General features: G+C 44.5%; 1 protein-coding gene across 1 annotated transcript in view; it reads right to left on the bottom strand.

Annotated features, from left to right (window-relative positions):
* Positions 1-14852, bottom strand: part of LOC115120622 (protocadherin Fat 2-like) — a 70756-nt gene that overhangs the window by 31032 nt on the left and 24872 nt on the right. The window contains 7 exon segments of the mRNA XM_029649574.2: positions 1155-1351; positions 4734-5118; positions 5273-8756; positions 8911-9097; positions 9360-9570; positions 9770-10045; positions 10159-10298. Coding sequence (XP_029505434.2) covers positions 1155-1351; positions 4734-5118; positions 5273-8756; positions 8911-9097; positions 9360-9570; positions 9770-10045; positions 10159-10298 — 4880 coding nt within the window.

Below are 14852 nucleotides of genomic sequence, written 5' to 3'. Positions count from 1 at the left end.
TCTTGGGTATGACCTGTATTTGGGGAGTTTCTCCCATTCTTTGGTTTTCATCAAGAATCTCTCTTTACTTTGCTCTGTTCATCTTTGCCTCGATCCTGACTAGTCCTCCCAGTCCCTGCCGCTGGCAAACAACCCCAAGCATGATGCTGCCACCACCATGCTTCACCGTAGGGATGGTCTCAGGTTTCCTCCAGACATGAAGCTTGGCATTCAGTCCAAAGAGTTCAATCTTTTGGCAAACTCCAAGTGGGCTGTCATGTGCCTTTTAATGAGGAGTGGCCATAAAGGCCTGATTGGTGGAGTGCTGCAGAGATGGTTGTCCTTCTGGAAGGTTCTCCCATCTCCACAGATGAACTCTGTCAGAGTGACCATTGGGTTCTTGGTCACCTCCCTGACCAAGGCCCTTCTCCACCGATTGCTCAGTTTGGCCTGGCGGCCAGCTCTAGGAAGAGTCTTGGTGGTTTCAAACTTCTACTATTTAAGAATGATTGAGGCCACCGTGTTTACATTTACATTACATTTAAGTCATTTAGCAGACGCTCTTATCCAGAGCGACTTACAAATTGGTTCTTAGGGACCTTTAATGCTGTAGACATTTTTTGGTACCCTTCCCCAGATCTGTACCTCGACACAATCCTGCCTCGGAGCACTTCATGGCTTGGTTTTCTCTCTGACATGCACTGTCATCTGTTGGACCTTTTATAGACAGTTGTGTGCCTTTCGAAAACATTGCAAACAATTGAATTTACCACAGGTAGACTCCAATCAAGTTGAAGAAACATCTCAAGGATGATCATTGAAAACAGGATGCACCTGAGCTCATTTTCGAGTCTAATACCAAAGGGTGTGAATACTATGTAAATAAGGTCTTTATTTTTTATAAATTTGCAAAAATGTAAAAAAATAAAAAACAATCAGTTAGTCATTATGTTGTATTGTGTGAAGATTGCTGAAGATGTTTATTTATTTAATCCATTTTAGAATAAGGCTGTAACGTAACGTAATTTGGAAAAAGAAAAAGGGTCTGAACTCTCCCGAAGGAACTGTATGTAATGAACTGCTATTAAAGTCCTTATGTCGGTTCAACATGTTTAAGATGTTGCATAAGACGTGTGGTATATTATCTACAGGAATCTAAATATATACTGACGTACCTGCACACACAGAGGACTGTTATCGTTGATGTCTAGGACATGGACCTCTACCGTGGCAGGGGCCTCGAATCTCCCGTCTGTAACGATTATCTTCAGGGAGTACTTATCTTTAGCTTCACGGTCAAGAGACTCTTTGAGGACCAGCCCCCATTCCTCTCCCTCTTGCACAATGGAGAACTGGCCCAATGGGTCTCCGTCTAAGGAAAAACATTTGAATGTAATGCATCAATGCCAATGCTACCTGGAGGCCTACATGAGTTTGGTCATCACCACCACATTTCTTCCTGTCGATGTAGTCACTTTTACACTTAGAATGAACCATTATACGAGACATGTTGCTCTGTTATCATAAGCCATTATTATAGTAGATACATATTGCTCTGCTTTAGTACACCATTAGAGAAGACATATTGCTCTGTTATAATAATCCATTATAGTAGATATATATACACTGCTCAAAAAAATGAAGGGAACAATAAAATAACACATTCTAGATCTCAATGAATGAAATATTCTTATTAAATACTTTTTTCTTTACATAGTTGAATGTGCTGACAACAAAATCACACAAAAATCATCAATGGAAATCAAATTTATCAACCCATGGAGGTCTGGATTTGGAGTCGCACTCCTACAACGCCTGGGCATGCTCCTGATGAGGTGGCGGATGGTCTCCTGAGGGATCTCCTCCCAGACCTGGACTAAAGCATCCGCCAACTCCTGGACAGTCTGTGGTGCAACGTGGCGTTGGTGGATGGAGCGAGACATGATGTCCCAGATGTGCTCAATTGGATTCAGGTCTGGGGAATCGGGCGGGCCAGTCCATAGCATCAATGCCTTCCTCTTGCAGGAACTGCTGACACACTTCAGCCACATGAGGTCTAGCATTGTCTTGCATTATGAGGAACCCAGGGCCAACCTCACTAGCATATGGTTTCACAAGGGGTCTGAAGATCTCATCTCGGTACCTAATGGCAGTCAGGCTACCTCTGGCGAGCACATGGAGGGCTGTGCGGCCCCCCAAAGAAATGCCACCCCACACCATGACTGACCCACCGCCAAACCAGTCATGCTGGAGAATGTTGCAGGCAGCAGAACGTTCTCCACGGCGTCTCCAGACTCTGTCACGTCTGTCACATGTGCTCAGTGTGAACATGCTTTCATCTGTGAAGAGCACAGGGCGCCAGTGGCGAATTTGCCAATCTTGGTGTTTTCTGGCAAATGCCAAACGTCCTGCACGGTGTTGGACTGTAAGCACAACCCCCACCTGTGGATGTCGGGCCCTCATACCACCCTCATGGAGTCTGTTTCTGACCGTTTGAGCAGACACATGCACATTTGTGGCCTGCTGGAGGTCACCTCCAAACGAGCTTCAATGCCATACAGCACTCCTTCCGTGGCCTCCAACTGCTCTTAAACGCGAGTAAAACCAAATGCATGCTTTTCAACCGATCGCTGCCTGCATCCGCATGCCCGACTAGCATCACCACCCTGGATGGTTCCGACCTTGAATATGTGGACATCTATAAGTACCTAGGTGTCTGGTTAGACTGCAAACTCTCCTTCCAGACTCACATCAAACATCTCCAATCGAAAATCAAATCAAGAGTCGGCTTTCTATTCCGCAACAAAGCCTCCTTCACTCACGCCGCCAAGCTTACCCTAGTAAAACTGACTATCCTACCGATCCTCGATTTCGGCGATGTCATCTACAAAATGGCTTCCAACACTCTACTCAGCAAACTGGATGCAGTCTATCATAGTGCCATCCGTTTTGTCACCAAAGCACCTTATACCACCCACCACTGCGACTTGTATGCTCTAGTCGGCTGGCCCTCGCTACATATTCGTCGCCAGACCCACTGGCTCCAGGTCATCTACAAGTCCATGCTAGGTAAAGCTCCGCCTTATCTCAGTTCACTGGTCACGATGGCAACACCCATCCGTAGCACACGCTCCAGCAGGTGTATCTCACTGATCATCCCTAAAGCCAACACCTCATTTGGCCGCCTTTCGTTCCAGTACTCTGCTGCCTGTGACTGGAACGAACTGCAAAAATCGCTGAAGTTGGAGACTTTTATCTCCCTCACCAACTTCAAACATCAGCTATCCGAGCAGCTAACCGATCGCTGCAGCTGTATAGCCCACCCATTTTCACCTACCTCATTCCCATACTGTTTTTATACTGTTTTTTTATTTATTTATTTACTTTTCTGCTCTTTTGCACACCAATATCTCTACCTGTACATGACCATCTGATCATTTATCACCCCAGTGTTAATCTGCAAAATTGTATTATTCGCCTACCTCCTCATGCCTTTTGCACACATTGTATATAGACTGCCCATTTTTTTTTTCTTTTTTTTTCTACTGTGTTATTGACTTGTTAATTGTTTACTCCATGTGTAACTCTGTGTTGTCTGTTCACACTGCTATGCTTTATCTTGGCCAGGTCGCAGTTGCAAATGAGAACTTGTTCTCAACTAGCCTACCTGGTTAAATAAAGGTGAAATAAAAAATAAATAAATAAAAATTTTGCAGGGCTCTGGCAGTGCTCCTCTTGCTCCTCCTTGCACAAAGGCGGAGGTAGCGGTCCTGCTGCTGGGTTGTTGCCCTCCTATGGCCATGTCTCCTGATGTACTGGCCTGTCTCCTGGTAGCGCCTCCATGCTCTGGACACTACGCTGACAGACACAGCAAACCTTCTTGCCACAGCTCAAACCTGAGCCACTTGTGTGGGTTGTAGACTCCGTCTCATGCTACCACTAGAGTGAAAGCACTGGCAGCATTCAAAAGTGACCAAAACATCAGCCAGGAAGCATAGGAACTGAGAAGTGGTCTGTGGTCACCACCTGCAGAACCACTCCTTTATTAGGGGTGTCTTGCTAATTGCCTATAAGTTCCACCTGTTGTCTATTCCATTTGCACAACAGCATGTGAAATTTATTGTCAATCAGTGTTGCTTCCTAAGTGGACAGTTTGATTTCACAGAAGTGTGATTGACTTGGAGTTACATTGTGTTGTTAAAGAGTTCCCTTTATTTTTTTGAGCAGTGTATTACTCTGTTATAATAAGCCATTAAAGTAGATATATTGCTCTGTCATAATAAGCGATTATAGTAGACATATTGCTCTATTATAATAACCCATGACTTTAGTATATACATATTGCTCTGTTATAATAAGCCATTATAGAATATATATTGCTCTGTTAAAATTACCCATGACTATAGTATATATATATATTACTCTGTTATAATAAGCCGATAGCAGACATATAGCTCTGTTATAATAACCCATGACTGTAGTATCTATATATCACTCTGTTATATGAAGCCATTACTATAGTATAAATATATATTGCTCTGTAAAATAAGCCATTATAGTAGATATATAGCTCTGTTATAATACACCATTATAGTAGATATATTGCTTTGGAGAAGTACTGTGCCCATCTTTTTCTTATTTAAATATTGTTCATAATGCTGATAGGCCTGAGAAAACGACTAATCAACTACTTCAAAAAAAGTGTATGTGATCAATCATTCAATCAATCAAATGAATCAATCAACAAGACTCACCTGTGATGTAACACGTGATCTGCCTGTTTTCTTTAGTCACATCCATATCAACAGTCGTTAGGCTCATGATGACCTCCCCAGGCCTAGTGTTCTCCATGACAGACCCATGGTACACGTCCTCCGTGAACCGAGCAGGGTTGTCGTTCTCGTCAGTCACCGTCACCTCCACTAGAACTGAGGACGAGAGCTTAACCTCCCCCCCGTGGTCAGTAGCCACCACTGTGAAGCTGTAGTGCTGAGTCGTCTCACAGTCTGTTTCTCTCAGAGTAGTTATCCAACCGCTCTCACTGTCGATGGAGAAGACATCGGCGACGTCATCGGGTTCGGCTTCCAAGGTGTAGGTCACCTGTCCATTGGTGTCTTGGTCAGGGTCGTTGGCAGTCACCTGGATGGATGAATGGATAAATGAATTAAAACTAAACTGCTCCAAAAAGGGAATTTGATTTGCACATCTTGAACACAGAAATCATAAAGAATTGCATACAACATTCAAGTACAAAAATATTATATCAGTGAGAAAAAGATCTGAAAAAACATACCTGGATGACGGTGGTTCCTGGTGGCATGTTCTCAGCCAGGAAGGCCTTGTAAGGGTTGGCCTCGAACACCGGCACGTTGTCATTCACATCCTGGACCTGGATGCTGACTGACACCAGCGAGGCCACGTCGGTCCCGTTGTGGTTGCCGTGAGCAATAACATCTATCTGATACCACTTGGTCTTCTCGTGATCAATGCTCTTCTGGACGAGTAGAGTACCGCTCTCTTTATCCAGAGCAAACACCCTGTCTCTGTTACTCTCCACTGTGTTGCCATTGACCAGGCTGTAGATGACTGGCATGTCGGAGTCGGCCTTGATCGTCCCGATCTCTGTTCCAATGGAGATGTCCTCGGCTGCGGAGAAGGTGTACAGTGGCTCGGAGAACTTCGGAAGAGAGACCTCAGGTGGTACTACTTTCACCAGTACCGGAACCGTGGAGTTGTAGAATGGTAATCCGCCGTCCCGAGCCTTGACTCTGAAGTTTAATATCTTGTTCTCTTGACCTATCAGGCTCTCTTTGACGCTGACTATGCCAGTGAAGGGGTTGATCTCGATGATGTCCTGGGTCACTTCCTCTGCTTCCTCCACGGTGTAGGTGACGTCAGCATTTTTACCGTCGTCTGCATCGTATGCCATTATCTGAATCACGGGAGAACCTTTGTTTACAGTAGACTGGATTGAGACCTGATACTCTGATGCTTTGAACTGAGGGGCATTATCATTCTCATCTGTCAGGATAATCTTCACAGTGCAGAACGCTACTTTCCCTCCGCCATCTTTAGCCATCACCTTGATGGCGATCACTCTTTGAGATGGGTTCTCTCGATCTAAAGGTTGAGATGTTACGATCTGTCCATTCTTGTCTATGGAGAATTTGTCATCTGCCAGTTTGTTGATGATTGTGTAGTCCACGCTGCCGTAAGGTCCATCGTCAGGGTCTATAGCGGCCAGGCGAATCACACGTGTTCCAGCCTCAGCGTTCTCAGCTAGTTCCGCCTCGTAGATGTTTTTGTTGAAATAGGGACTGTGTTTATTAGTGTTCATCATATCAATGTTCACAGGGGCTGTGTTCTGGAAAACTCCATCTGACACAGCCACAGTGAGGTTGTAGAATGGGTCCACATTTCTCTTGCAAACGTTAGAAAAGGAGATAATCCCAGAGGATTCGTTGATGGCGAAGTATCTTCCCTCATTACCTGAGAGGATCTTATACTGTAGATTGTTCAGGTCTCTGGTGTCGGGGTCCGAAGCTTGAATTCTTATGACGATGTGGCCACATTTGGCCATTTCATCCAGTGTTGCCTGATAGTGGGTCTTGGAGAAGTTTGGAGGGTTATCGTTGACATCGGTTATGTTAACAATGACATAGGCATCGCTGCTCAATGGGTTCGTGCCATTATCTATGGCTTTGATCTTTAACTGGAAGTGTTTTGTCTTCTCATAGTCCAACACCTGTGTCGTAACAATTAGACCACTCTGGGGGTCTATTTTAAAGAAGTCCGTTTCATTTTCCCCCGTCCCCATAATATGGAAGGTTAAGTCTCTATTTCTGCCGGAGTCTCTATCTGTGGCTGATATCTGTAATACAGACGTGCCTATGGGTAATCCTTCAGGTATATCCACTGTGTCCGTCAGCTTGGAGAAGACAGGAGCGTTATCGTTAACATCTTCAACCTCTATTTCGACAGCGGCCTCTGAAAAGGAGCCTGTCACAGAGTCAGTGGCTCGTACTGTCAATAGATGCATTGTCTGGCTCTCATAGTCCAACAAATCAGTGACACTCAACACCCCTGTTTTAAAATCTATGTGAATGTTTTTTGAGGCATTCTTCTCTTCCAGATTGTAAATAAGCCGATATCCCTCAGGGTTTCTTGCTTGTACATGCAAGATGGTGGTGAAGGGAGATATGTTTTCAGGGACTTTTAGAGGATAGAGCAAAGTCTGAAAAATGGGGTTGGTGCGATTTCTCACCGTGATACTCAGCTCTGCTGAAGTGGTCCAACTGGGCGAGCCCTCGTCTGTGGCCAGGACAGTCAAGGTATATTTATTAGTAGCTTCAAAGTCTATAGGCCACTGAAGGGACACATCACCAACATAAGGGTCTATCCTAAAGAGATCAAAATCCTCTTCCAACAAGTACATAATAGAGCCATTTTCTCCAAGATCACTGTCAGACGCCATGACTTGAAATATTACATCTTCTGGGTCTGTGTCTTCCGAGATCATCATGGAGTGAGGCAGGTTCAAGAACCTTGGTGGATTGTCATTGATGTCAGATATGTAAACGCTGATGTGGGTTATTGCCCTGCGAGGGGGACTCCTCATGTCTCTCACCTCCACCACTATGTCATAGACATCCTGCTCCTCTCTGTCGAAGGGGACGCCGGTGGTCTCAAGCACCCCTGATGTCGGGACTATAGCAAACCGTCCCATTGGGTTCAATACCGAGTAAATCAGAGGCTCGTTCAAGTAACTACCTGAAGCTCTCAACACAGCTAACATTTTGACCGTCATCGAGTTCTCCTCAATGGTGGCTGCATACAATCCCTGCTCAAATTTAAGATGGCCGCCTGCTGTTATGTTGGTGACGTTTATCTTAACTGTGGCAAGGTCTTTGTACAGGCTGTCAGAGGCTTTGACCAGCAGCTGGTAAAAGGATTTAAACTCGGAAACATTGTTTACAGAGATAGCACCAGTGGAAGGATGAATGAGAAAAGCATCTTGAAAGTTGCCCTCTGTGATGCTGTACGAGACAGCTGAATCTGCATCTTGTGCCATGACTCGTACAACCTCCATCTCTCTGACGGGAGGGAAGATGATGGACGACTCGTACACCGGCCTAGAGAATTTGGGGGAACAGTCATTGATATCCAGGACACGGATTGTGACTCTGGCTGGCTCTGCTGCGCACAGCGACGGTTCCCCTGAATCCCGTACCTGAATGCTGAAGCTAAACTCAGGTGTTTCTTCAAAGTCCACCTCAGATATCACAGAGAGTGTACCCATGCTGGGATCTATCTTGAAGACTTTCATTGCTTCCGGCTCCAGGATTTGGAAGACTAGGAGAGAGTTAGAGTCCCTGTCAGCATCAGAGGCTCGTATCACCAGAGGTGTGTTGGTCTCCCCCATCACCATGCTGTTTATGTGAGCAGACTCACTAATCTGGCCATGGAATTTCTCCTGGAGGAACACCGGCGGGTTATCATTCTCATCTATCACATAGACGTAAACAACCGTATCTGACGAGGCTCCTGCCGAAGTGCTGGCACGCACTTTGAGTCTGTAAGAGAAACACCTCTCGAAGTTGAGCCTTGCTTGGACAGAGAGAACTCCGGACTCTGCATTGATGTGGAAGGTTCCGTTAGGGTCTCCATCTTTGATGCTGTAGTGGACTGCGGATGGGCTGGCTGCTGAGACAGTGATCACGGGAGTTCCCAGAGGACTGGCTTCACTGATTTCTGAGAAGAACTCATCAGAGGGGAACCTGGGAGAGAGAAGAGAGAATGTTTTTTATTAGCAATTAGGAAAGCAGTACACAATATCAGTAGTAGCTGACGTTGAATGATTTGATACAATTTACAAATTAAAACATTTAAGAATGATCAAACTACATAATACTTGTTTATATACATATTAACCTGGGAGGGGTTCTGTCTGAGAGCAGGACGGTGATGGAGACAGAACAGAGATTGCTGTGCTGGGGAAAACCCTGGTCTGTGGCCTTCACTGTCAGATCAAACTGCTCCTGGGGTAGGCTGTCCAGAGGTTTGGCGATAGTGATACTCCCCAGCTCGCCATCAATGTCAAAGGTGTTGTCCACATTCCCTGGAAAGATGAACAATGACCAAATAAAAATGAACAAATTATTTTACAAACATATTTTTGGTGTATATAATGTTTTAAATTGTCAACACATTTGCCTATATGTGAGGGTAAAGTACAAATCTATCTCAAATAATGATTTTATAATAGAATATACTTCTATACTCTTTTAAAGAATGCTAAAAACAGATTATCATGCTTGAAGAACATTCACAATTCAAATCCATCATAATCTACCCCCCATCATCTCTGATCTGTGTTGTACCTGAGTGAAGGGAGTAAATAATCTGAGCGTTGCTCCCCGTGTCCTTATCCACAGCCTTGACACGCAGCACCTCTGTCCCAGCCGCAGCCAGATCGGTGATAGTGCCCTCATAGCCGGCCGCCAGGAAGGCAGGAGAGTGGTCGTTGCAGTCCTCCACATAAACCACTGCCTTCACAAAGTTTCTTTTCACTGGGATCTCCTGATCTCGAACCTACGGAGTAAAATGAGATGGTGAGAGCGGGACAGTGGGGGATGTTAACTTAATCCAAATTCAAACTCCTAGATAACCAGAAAAAAATGATTGCTGTAATCTGACAGAGATTACTTTGTAGAACTGTTATGATAGATACGCTGTACTTTAGATCCTCCATGTTTTCAAATGGTAAGGGAAAAAACATCAACAACATTACCATCACAATGAGGGTGTGCACAGAAAGCTTCTCACGGTCCAGCTGCTCAGTCATGACCAGAACACCACTCTTAGGGTCCAGATGGAAGCTCTTCAGGCTGTCTGGATGGACGCTGCTGTGGAGCGAGTAGATGAGTTTGCTGTTTCTGTCTTGGTCCTGAGCAGAGATGTGGAGGATGTCCTTCCGTGGAGAGGTGTCTTCCGGTACTCTGACTTCGTAGATGGACGTCATGAACTTGGGTCGATGCTCGTTCATGTCCAGCACCTGGATATATGCCTAGGAGACAGACAGACAGACAGACAGACAGACAGACAGACAGACAGAGCAACTTAATCTAAAGTTTTACCATAATACCTACTAATTTACGACGTATTTCATGTGTGTATCACCTGTGTGGTTGCGACCTGATGCCCGTCTGTAACCTGTACAGTCAGATTATAGTTGGACTTCTTCCCTGCATCCAGAGGCCTGGCGATCACGATGCTGCCTGTGTTCCTCTCAATGTCAAAGTCCTGCTCCTCATCGCCGCCTGGGAACAACCCAACAGATAGGAGACGGTGTAAATAAATCAATATCATTCAATCACCCCATACAACGACAGTTTGAAGTTTGACAGTTCGAAATTTTGACCGTTGAAAGGCCTCAATGGAAGCCTGCCCAGAGCCCCTCAGGATGTTTGGCTTCATATGTGTCTGTCACTGAGACTGACCCCAATAGCCTTATGGGAGGAGTGAGTGAAAGCCCATATGGCAGTTGTGACACACAGGTGTGTCATCCAGAACCATAATGACTTGGCTGTGATTGGAGGATCATTCTTTCTACAGATGGACGTGTGGGCAGCTGTTTGGAGCGTCCACTGGAAACGGAGTTTGCCCAGTCGGGACAGTTGGAAAGACAAGAACACCAACAAAACATTCAAAAAAAACGACTATTTCACCGCTTTGAATGATGGCCATCGCCCCGAATGAGTGCGTGTGAATATGGAATATGAGCTAAGAGGCCCTCCTCTCACTGAACATGGCCACAAACACACGTACTGTGTTGCACCCTCAACAGTTAAGAAGTACTACTTCCTGTGCATACTACTTCCTGTGCATACTACTTCCTATGCATACTACTTCCTGTGCATACTACTTCCTGTGCATACTACTTCTTGTGCATACTACTTCCTGTGCATACTACTTCCTGTGCATACTACGCCTCATTTTACTGAGAGCAAAAAGCCAACAATCTGCCAGTATGGGGCCAACGAACCACTGTCATCCACACATGTTCAGCCATGTATGTATTAATGACAGAAAACAAGGTTGCAGAAAAGGGTCCCCCCCCTCCCCGTGTCCAAGTGTACCAGAATAAGTGTAACACAATAGTTTTAAGGGGAAACATTTGGCAGCGACACACTTTCAACAGACGCCGTGAACAGTAGGGGTAAAGCTCATGCTTGTTCAGCCAGATGGTGTTTATTAAGAAATAGATGCACCTTTTCAAGGCTCACATGACTCCATTTTAAACAAGCATTGCCTTTTAAAATGACCAGTGAGACTACATGAAAATAGGGAATTTTGAAAATGTCACTTCTCCCACAAAATGTTGAGCATTATTGAACAATTAATCATATGTTTAGATTTCTAGTTGGTGCTTTTGCAACATTTGAAAAAAACTCAGGTTGATGTTTATTGGCATGAATCTTCCCACTGGGCACAGATGTCAATTCAACGTCCATTCCAAATTGCCAGCAGCATACCACCCTGCATACCACCCTGTATACCACCCTGCATACCACCCTGTATACCACCCAGCATACCACCCTGCATACCACTGCTGACTTGCTTCTGAAGCTAAGCAGGGTTGGTCCTGGTCAGTTCCTGCATGGGAGACCAGATGATGCTGGAAGTGGTGTTGGCGGGCCAGTAGGAGGCACTCTTTCCTCTGGTCTAAAAAATATCCCAATGCCCCAGGGCAGTGAATTGGGGACATTGCCCTGTGTAGGGTGCCGTCTTTTGGATGGGACGTTAAACGGGTGTCCTGACTCTCTGGAGTCATTAAAGATCCCATGGCACTTATTGTAAGAGTAGGGGTGTTAACCCCGGCGTCCTGGCTAAATTCCCAATCTGGGCACCTAATAATCCCCAGTTTACAATGGGCTCATTCATCCCCCTCCTCTCCCCTGTAACTATTCCCAAGGTCGTTGCTGCAAATGAGAACGTGTTCTCAGTCATCTTACCTGGTAAAATAATGGATAAAAAAAATGGTTAAACGTAATTTCAGTGAAATGACGTGGAAACAACGTGTGCCCAGTGGGTTGTTTACTTTTTGTCTTAATTTGAGGTTAGGGTTAGGCATTAGCAGTGTGGTTAAGGTTAGGTTTAAAATCAGATTTGATGACTTTGTGGCTGTGCCAGCTAGTGACCACTCTGCAAAGCTGCCTGTAGAACAAGATTCATGATGAAAAACGCTAACCTGCGGAAAAATCAAACATCCAAAGTATTCAATGCCCAGATAAACAAATATTGCCAGACGATTTGAAAGAAAAATCATAGATTGCTTAAATATATAATGGGATGAAAAGCAGCTGTCACAGTCAAAGATCAAGTCATATGAAAAGCTGGAAAGCTGAGGTCAACACATTAGAATTGGCTGCCACATTTAGCCAGCAAGTTCTCTTCAAGACACTATCTAAAGTGCCATGCTTCGGTTAATGTACAGAACCAGTCAAAAGTTTGGACACACGAATTCATTCAAGAGGTTTTTCTTTATTTTTTAAAACTATTTTCTACATTGTAGAAAAAAAGTGAAGACATCAAAACTATGAAATAACACATATGGAATTATGTAGTAACCAAAAAAGTGTTAAACAAAATATATTTTCTATTTGATATTCTTCAAAGTTCATTAGAGTTAATTGCACCTCCGATTGTAGCACAAATAAAGCTCCAGCAACAGACATATGTCAACATCAACTGTTCAGAGGAGACTCTGTAAATCAGGCCTTCTGGGTCTAATTGCTGCAATGAAACCACTACTAAAGGACACCAATAATAATAAGAGAAACACAAGCAATGGACAGTAGACTTGTGTAAATCTGTCCAAAATTGAAATTTTTGGTTCCAACCACCGTGTCTTTGTGAGATGCAGAGTGGTTGAACGGATGATCTCCGCATGTGTGAATCCCACCGTGAAGCATGGAGGAGGAGGTGTGATGGTGTGGGGGTGCTTTGCTGGTGACACTGTCAGTGACTTATATATTTTAGATTCTTAAAAGTAGCCACCCTTTGCCTTGATGACAGCTTTGCACACTCTTGGCATTCTCTCAACCAGCTTCACCTGGAATGCTTTTCCAACAGTCTTGAAGGAATTCCCAAATACTGTATGCTGACCACTTGTTGGCTGCTTTTCCTTCACTCTGCGGTCCAACTCATCCCAAACCATCACAATTGGGTTGATGTTGGGTGAATGTGGAGGCCAGGTCATCTGATGCAGCACCCCATCACTCTCCTTATTGGTCAAATAGCCCTTACATAGCCTGGAGGTGTGTTGGGTCATTGTCCTGTTGAAAAACAAATGATTTTTGCACTAAGCTCAAACCAGATGGGATTGCTTATCGCTGCAGAATGTTGTGGTAGCCATGTTGGTTAAGCGTGCCTTGAATTCTAAATAAATCACTGACAGTGTCACCAGCAAAGCACCTCCTCCTCCATGCTTCACTGTGGGAACTACACAGGCGGAGATCATCCGTTCACCTACTCTGCATCTCACAAAGACACAGCGGTTGGAAACAAAAATCTCAAATTTTAACTGATCTAATGTCCATTGCTTCCAACGTTTCTTGGCCCAAGCAAGTATTTTCTTCTGATCGGTGTCCATTAGTAGTTGTTTCTTTGCAGCAATTTGACCATGGATTCCTGATTCACGCAGTTTCCTCTGAACAGCTGATGTTGAGATGTGTCTGGTACATGAACTCTGTGAAGAATTTATTTGGGCTGCAGTTAACTCTAATGAACTTATCCTCTGCAGCAGAGGTAACTCTGGGTCTTCCTTTCCTGTGGCGGTCCTCATGAGAGCCAGTTTCATCATAGCGCTTGATGGTTTTTGCGACTGCACTTGAAGAAACTTCCGGATGTACAGACCTTCATGTCTTAAAGTAATGATGGACTGTCATTTCTCTTGGCTTATTTGAGCTGTTCTTGTCATAATATGGACTTGGTCTTTTACCAAATAAGGATATATTCTGTATACCACCCTTACCTTGTCACAACACAACTGATTGGCTCAAATGCATTAAGAAGTAAAGAAATTCCACAAATGACCTTTCAACAAGGCAGACCTGTTAATTGAAATGCATTCCAGGTGACTACCTCATGAAGCTGGTTGAGAGAATGCCAAGAGTGTGCAAAGCTGTCATCAAGGCAAAGGGTGGCTACTTTGAAGAATCTAAACAATAAAATATATTTTATTTGTTTAACACTTCTTTGGTTACTACATGATTCCATATGTGATATTTCATAGTTTTGATGTCTTCACTATTATTCTACAATGTGGAAAATAGCAAAAATAAAGAAAAAATCTTATTTTTAGTTAATCCAAGTTCATTTCATTGTCAAAGAGCTAGATGAATACTTTAGCAAAGGGTCAACAACGTGTTCTGCCACTTGGCCACGTGAGGCAGATCATCCATCAGAGTTAGGCTCTACCTATCCTGTCGTGTCCTGGCCCTTCATCTGAGGAAATCTGGCTTTGTTCCCCTCGTGCTGGCGTGTAGGGCACACACACACACACACACACACACACACACACACACTGGGCCCCTGCCCCTCGCTGAGGTCTTTTCTGCCACATCGAGACCAGGCTGCACAGTTCAACAGCAGAGTGACATGAACTCAATCTACCATTATAGTTTACATAGTGCACAGCAAAACTCACAGCGCACAGAAAAACACACAGCGCACAGCAAAACACACAGCGCACAGCAAAACACAGCGCACAGCAAAACACACAGCGCACAGCAAAACACACAGCGCACAGAAAAAAACACACAGCGCACAGAAAAACACACAGCGCACAGAAAAACACCGCGCACAGAAAA

This window comes from Oncorhynchus nerka, linkage group LG6, assembly GCF_034236695.1.
Source record: "Oncorhynchus nerka isolate Pitt River linkage group LG6, Oner_Uvic_2.0, whole genome shotgun sequence".
NCBI classification, from domain to species: domain Eukaryota; kingdom Metazoa; phylum Chordata; class Actinopteri; order Salmoniformes; family Salmonidae; genus Oncorhynchus; species Oncorhynchus nerka.
Note: the sequence above shows the minus strand (reverse complement) of the source record. Positions and strands in the feature narration are given on the sequence as shown.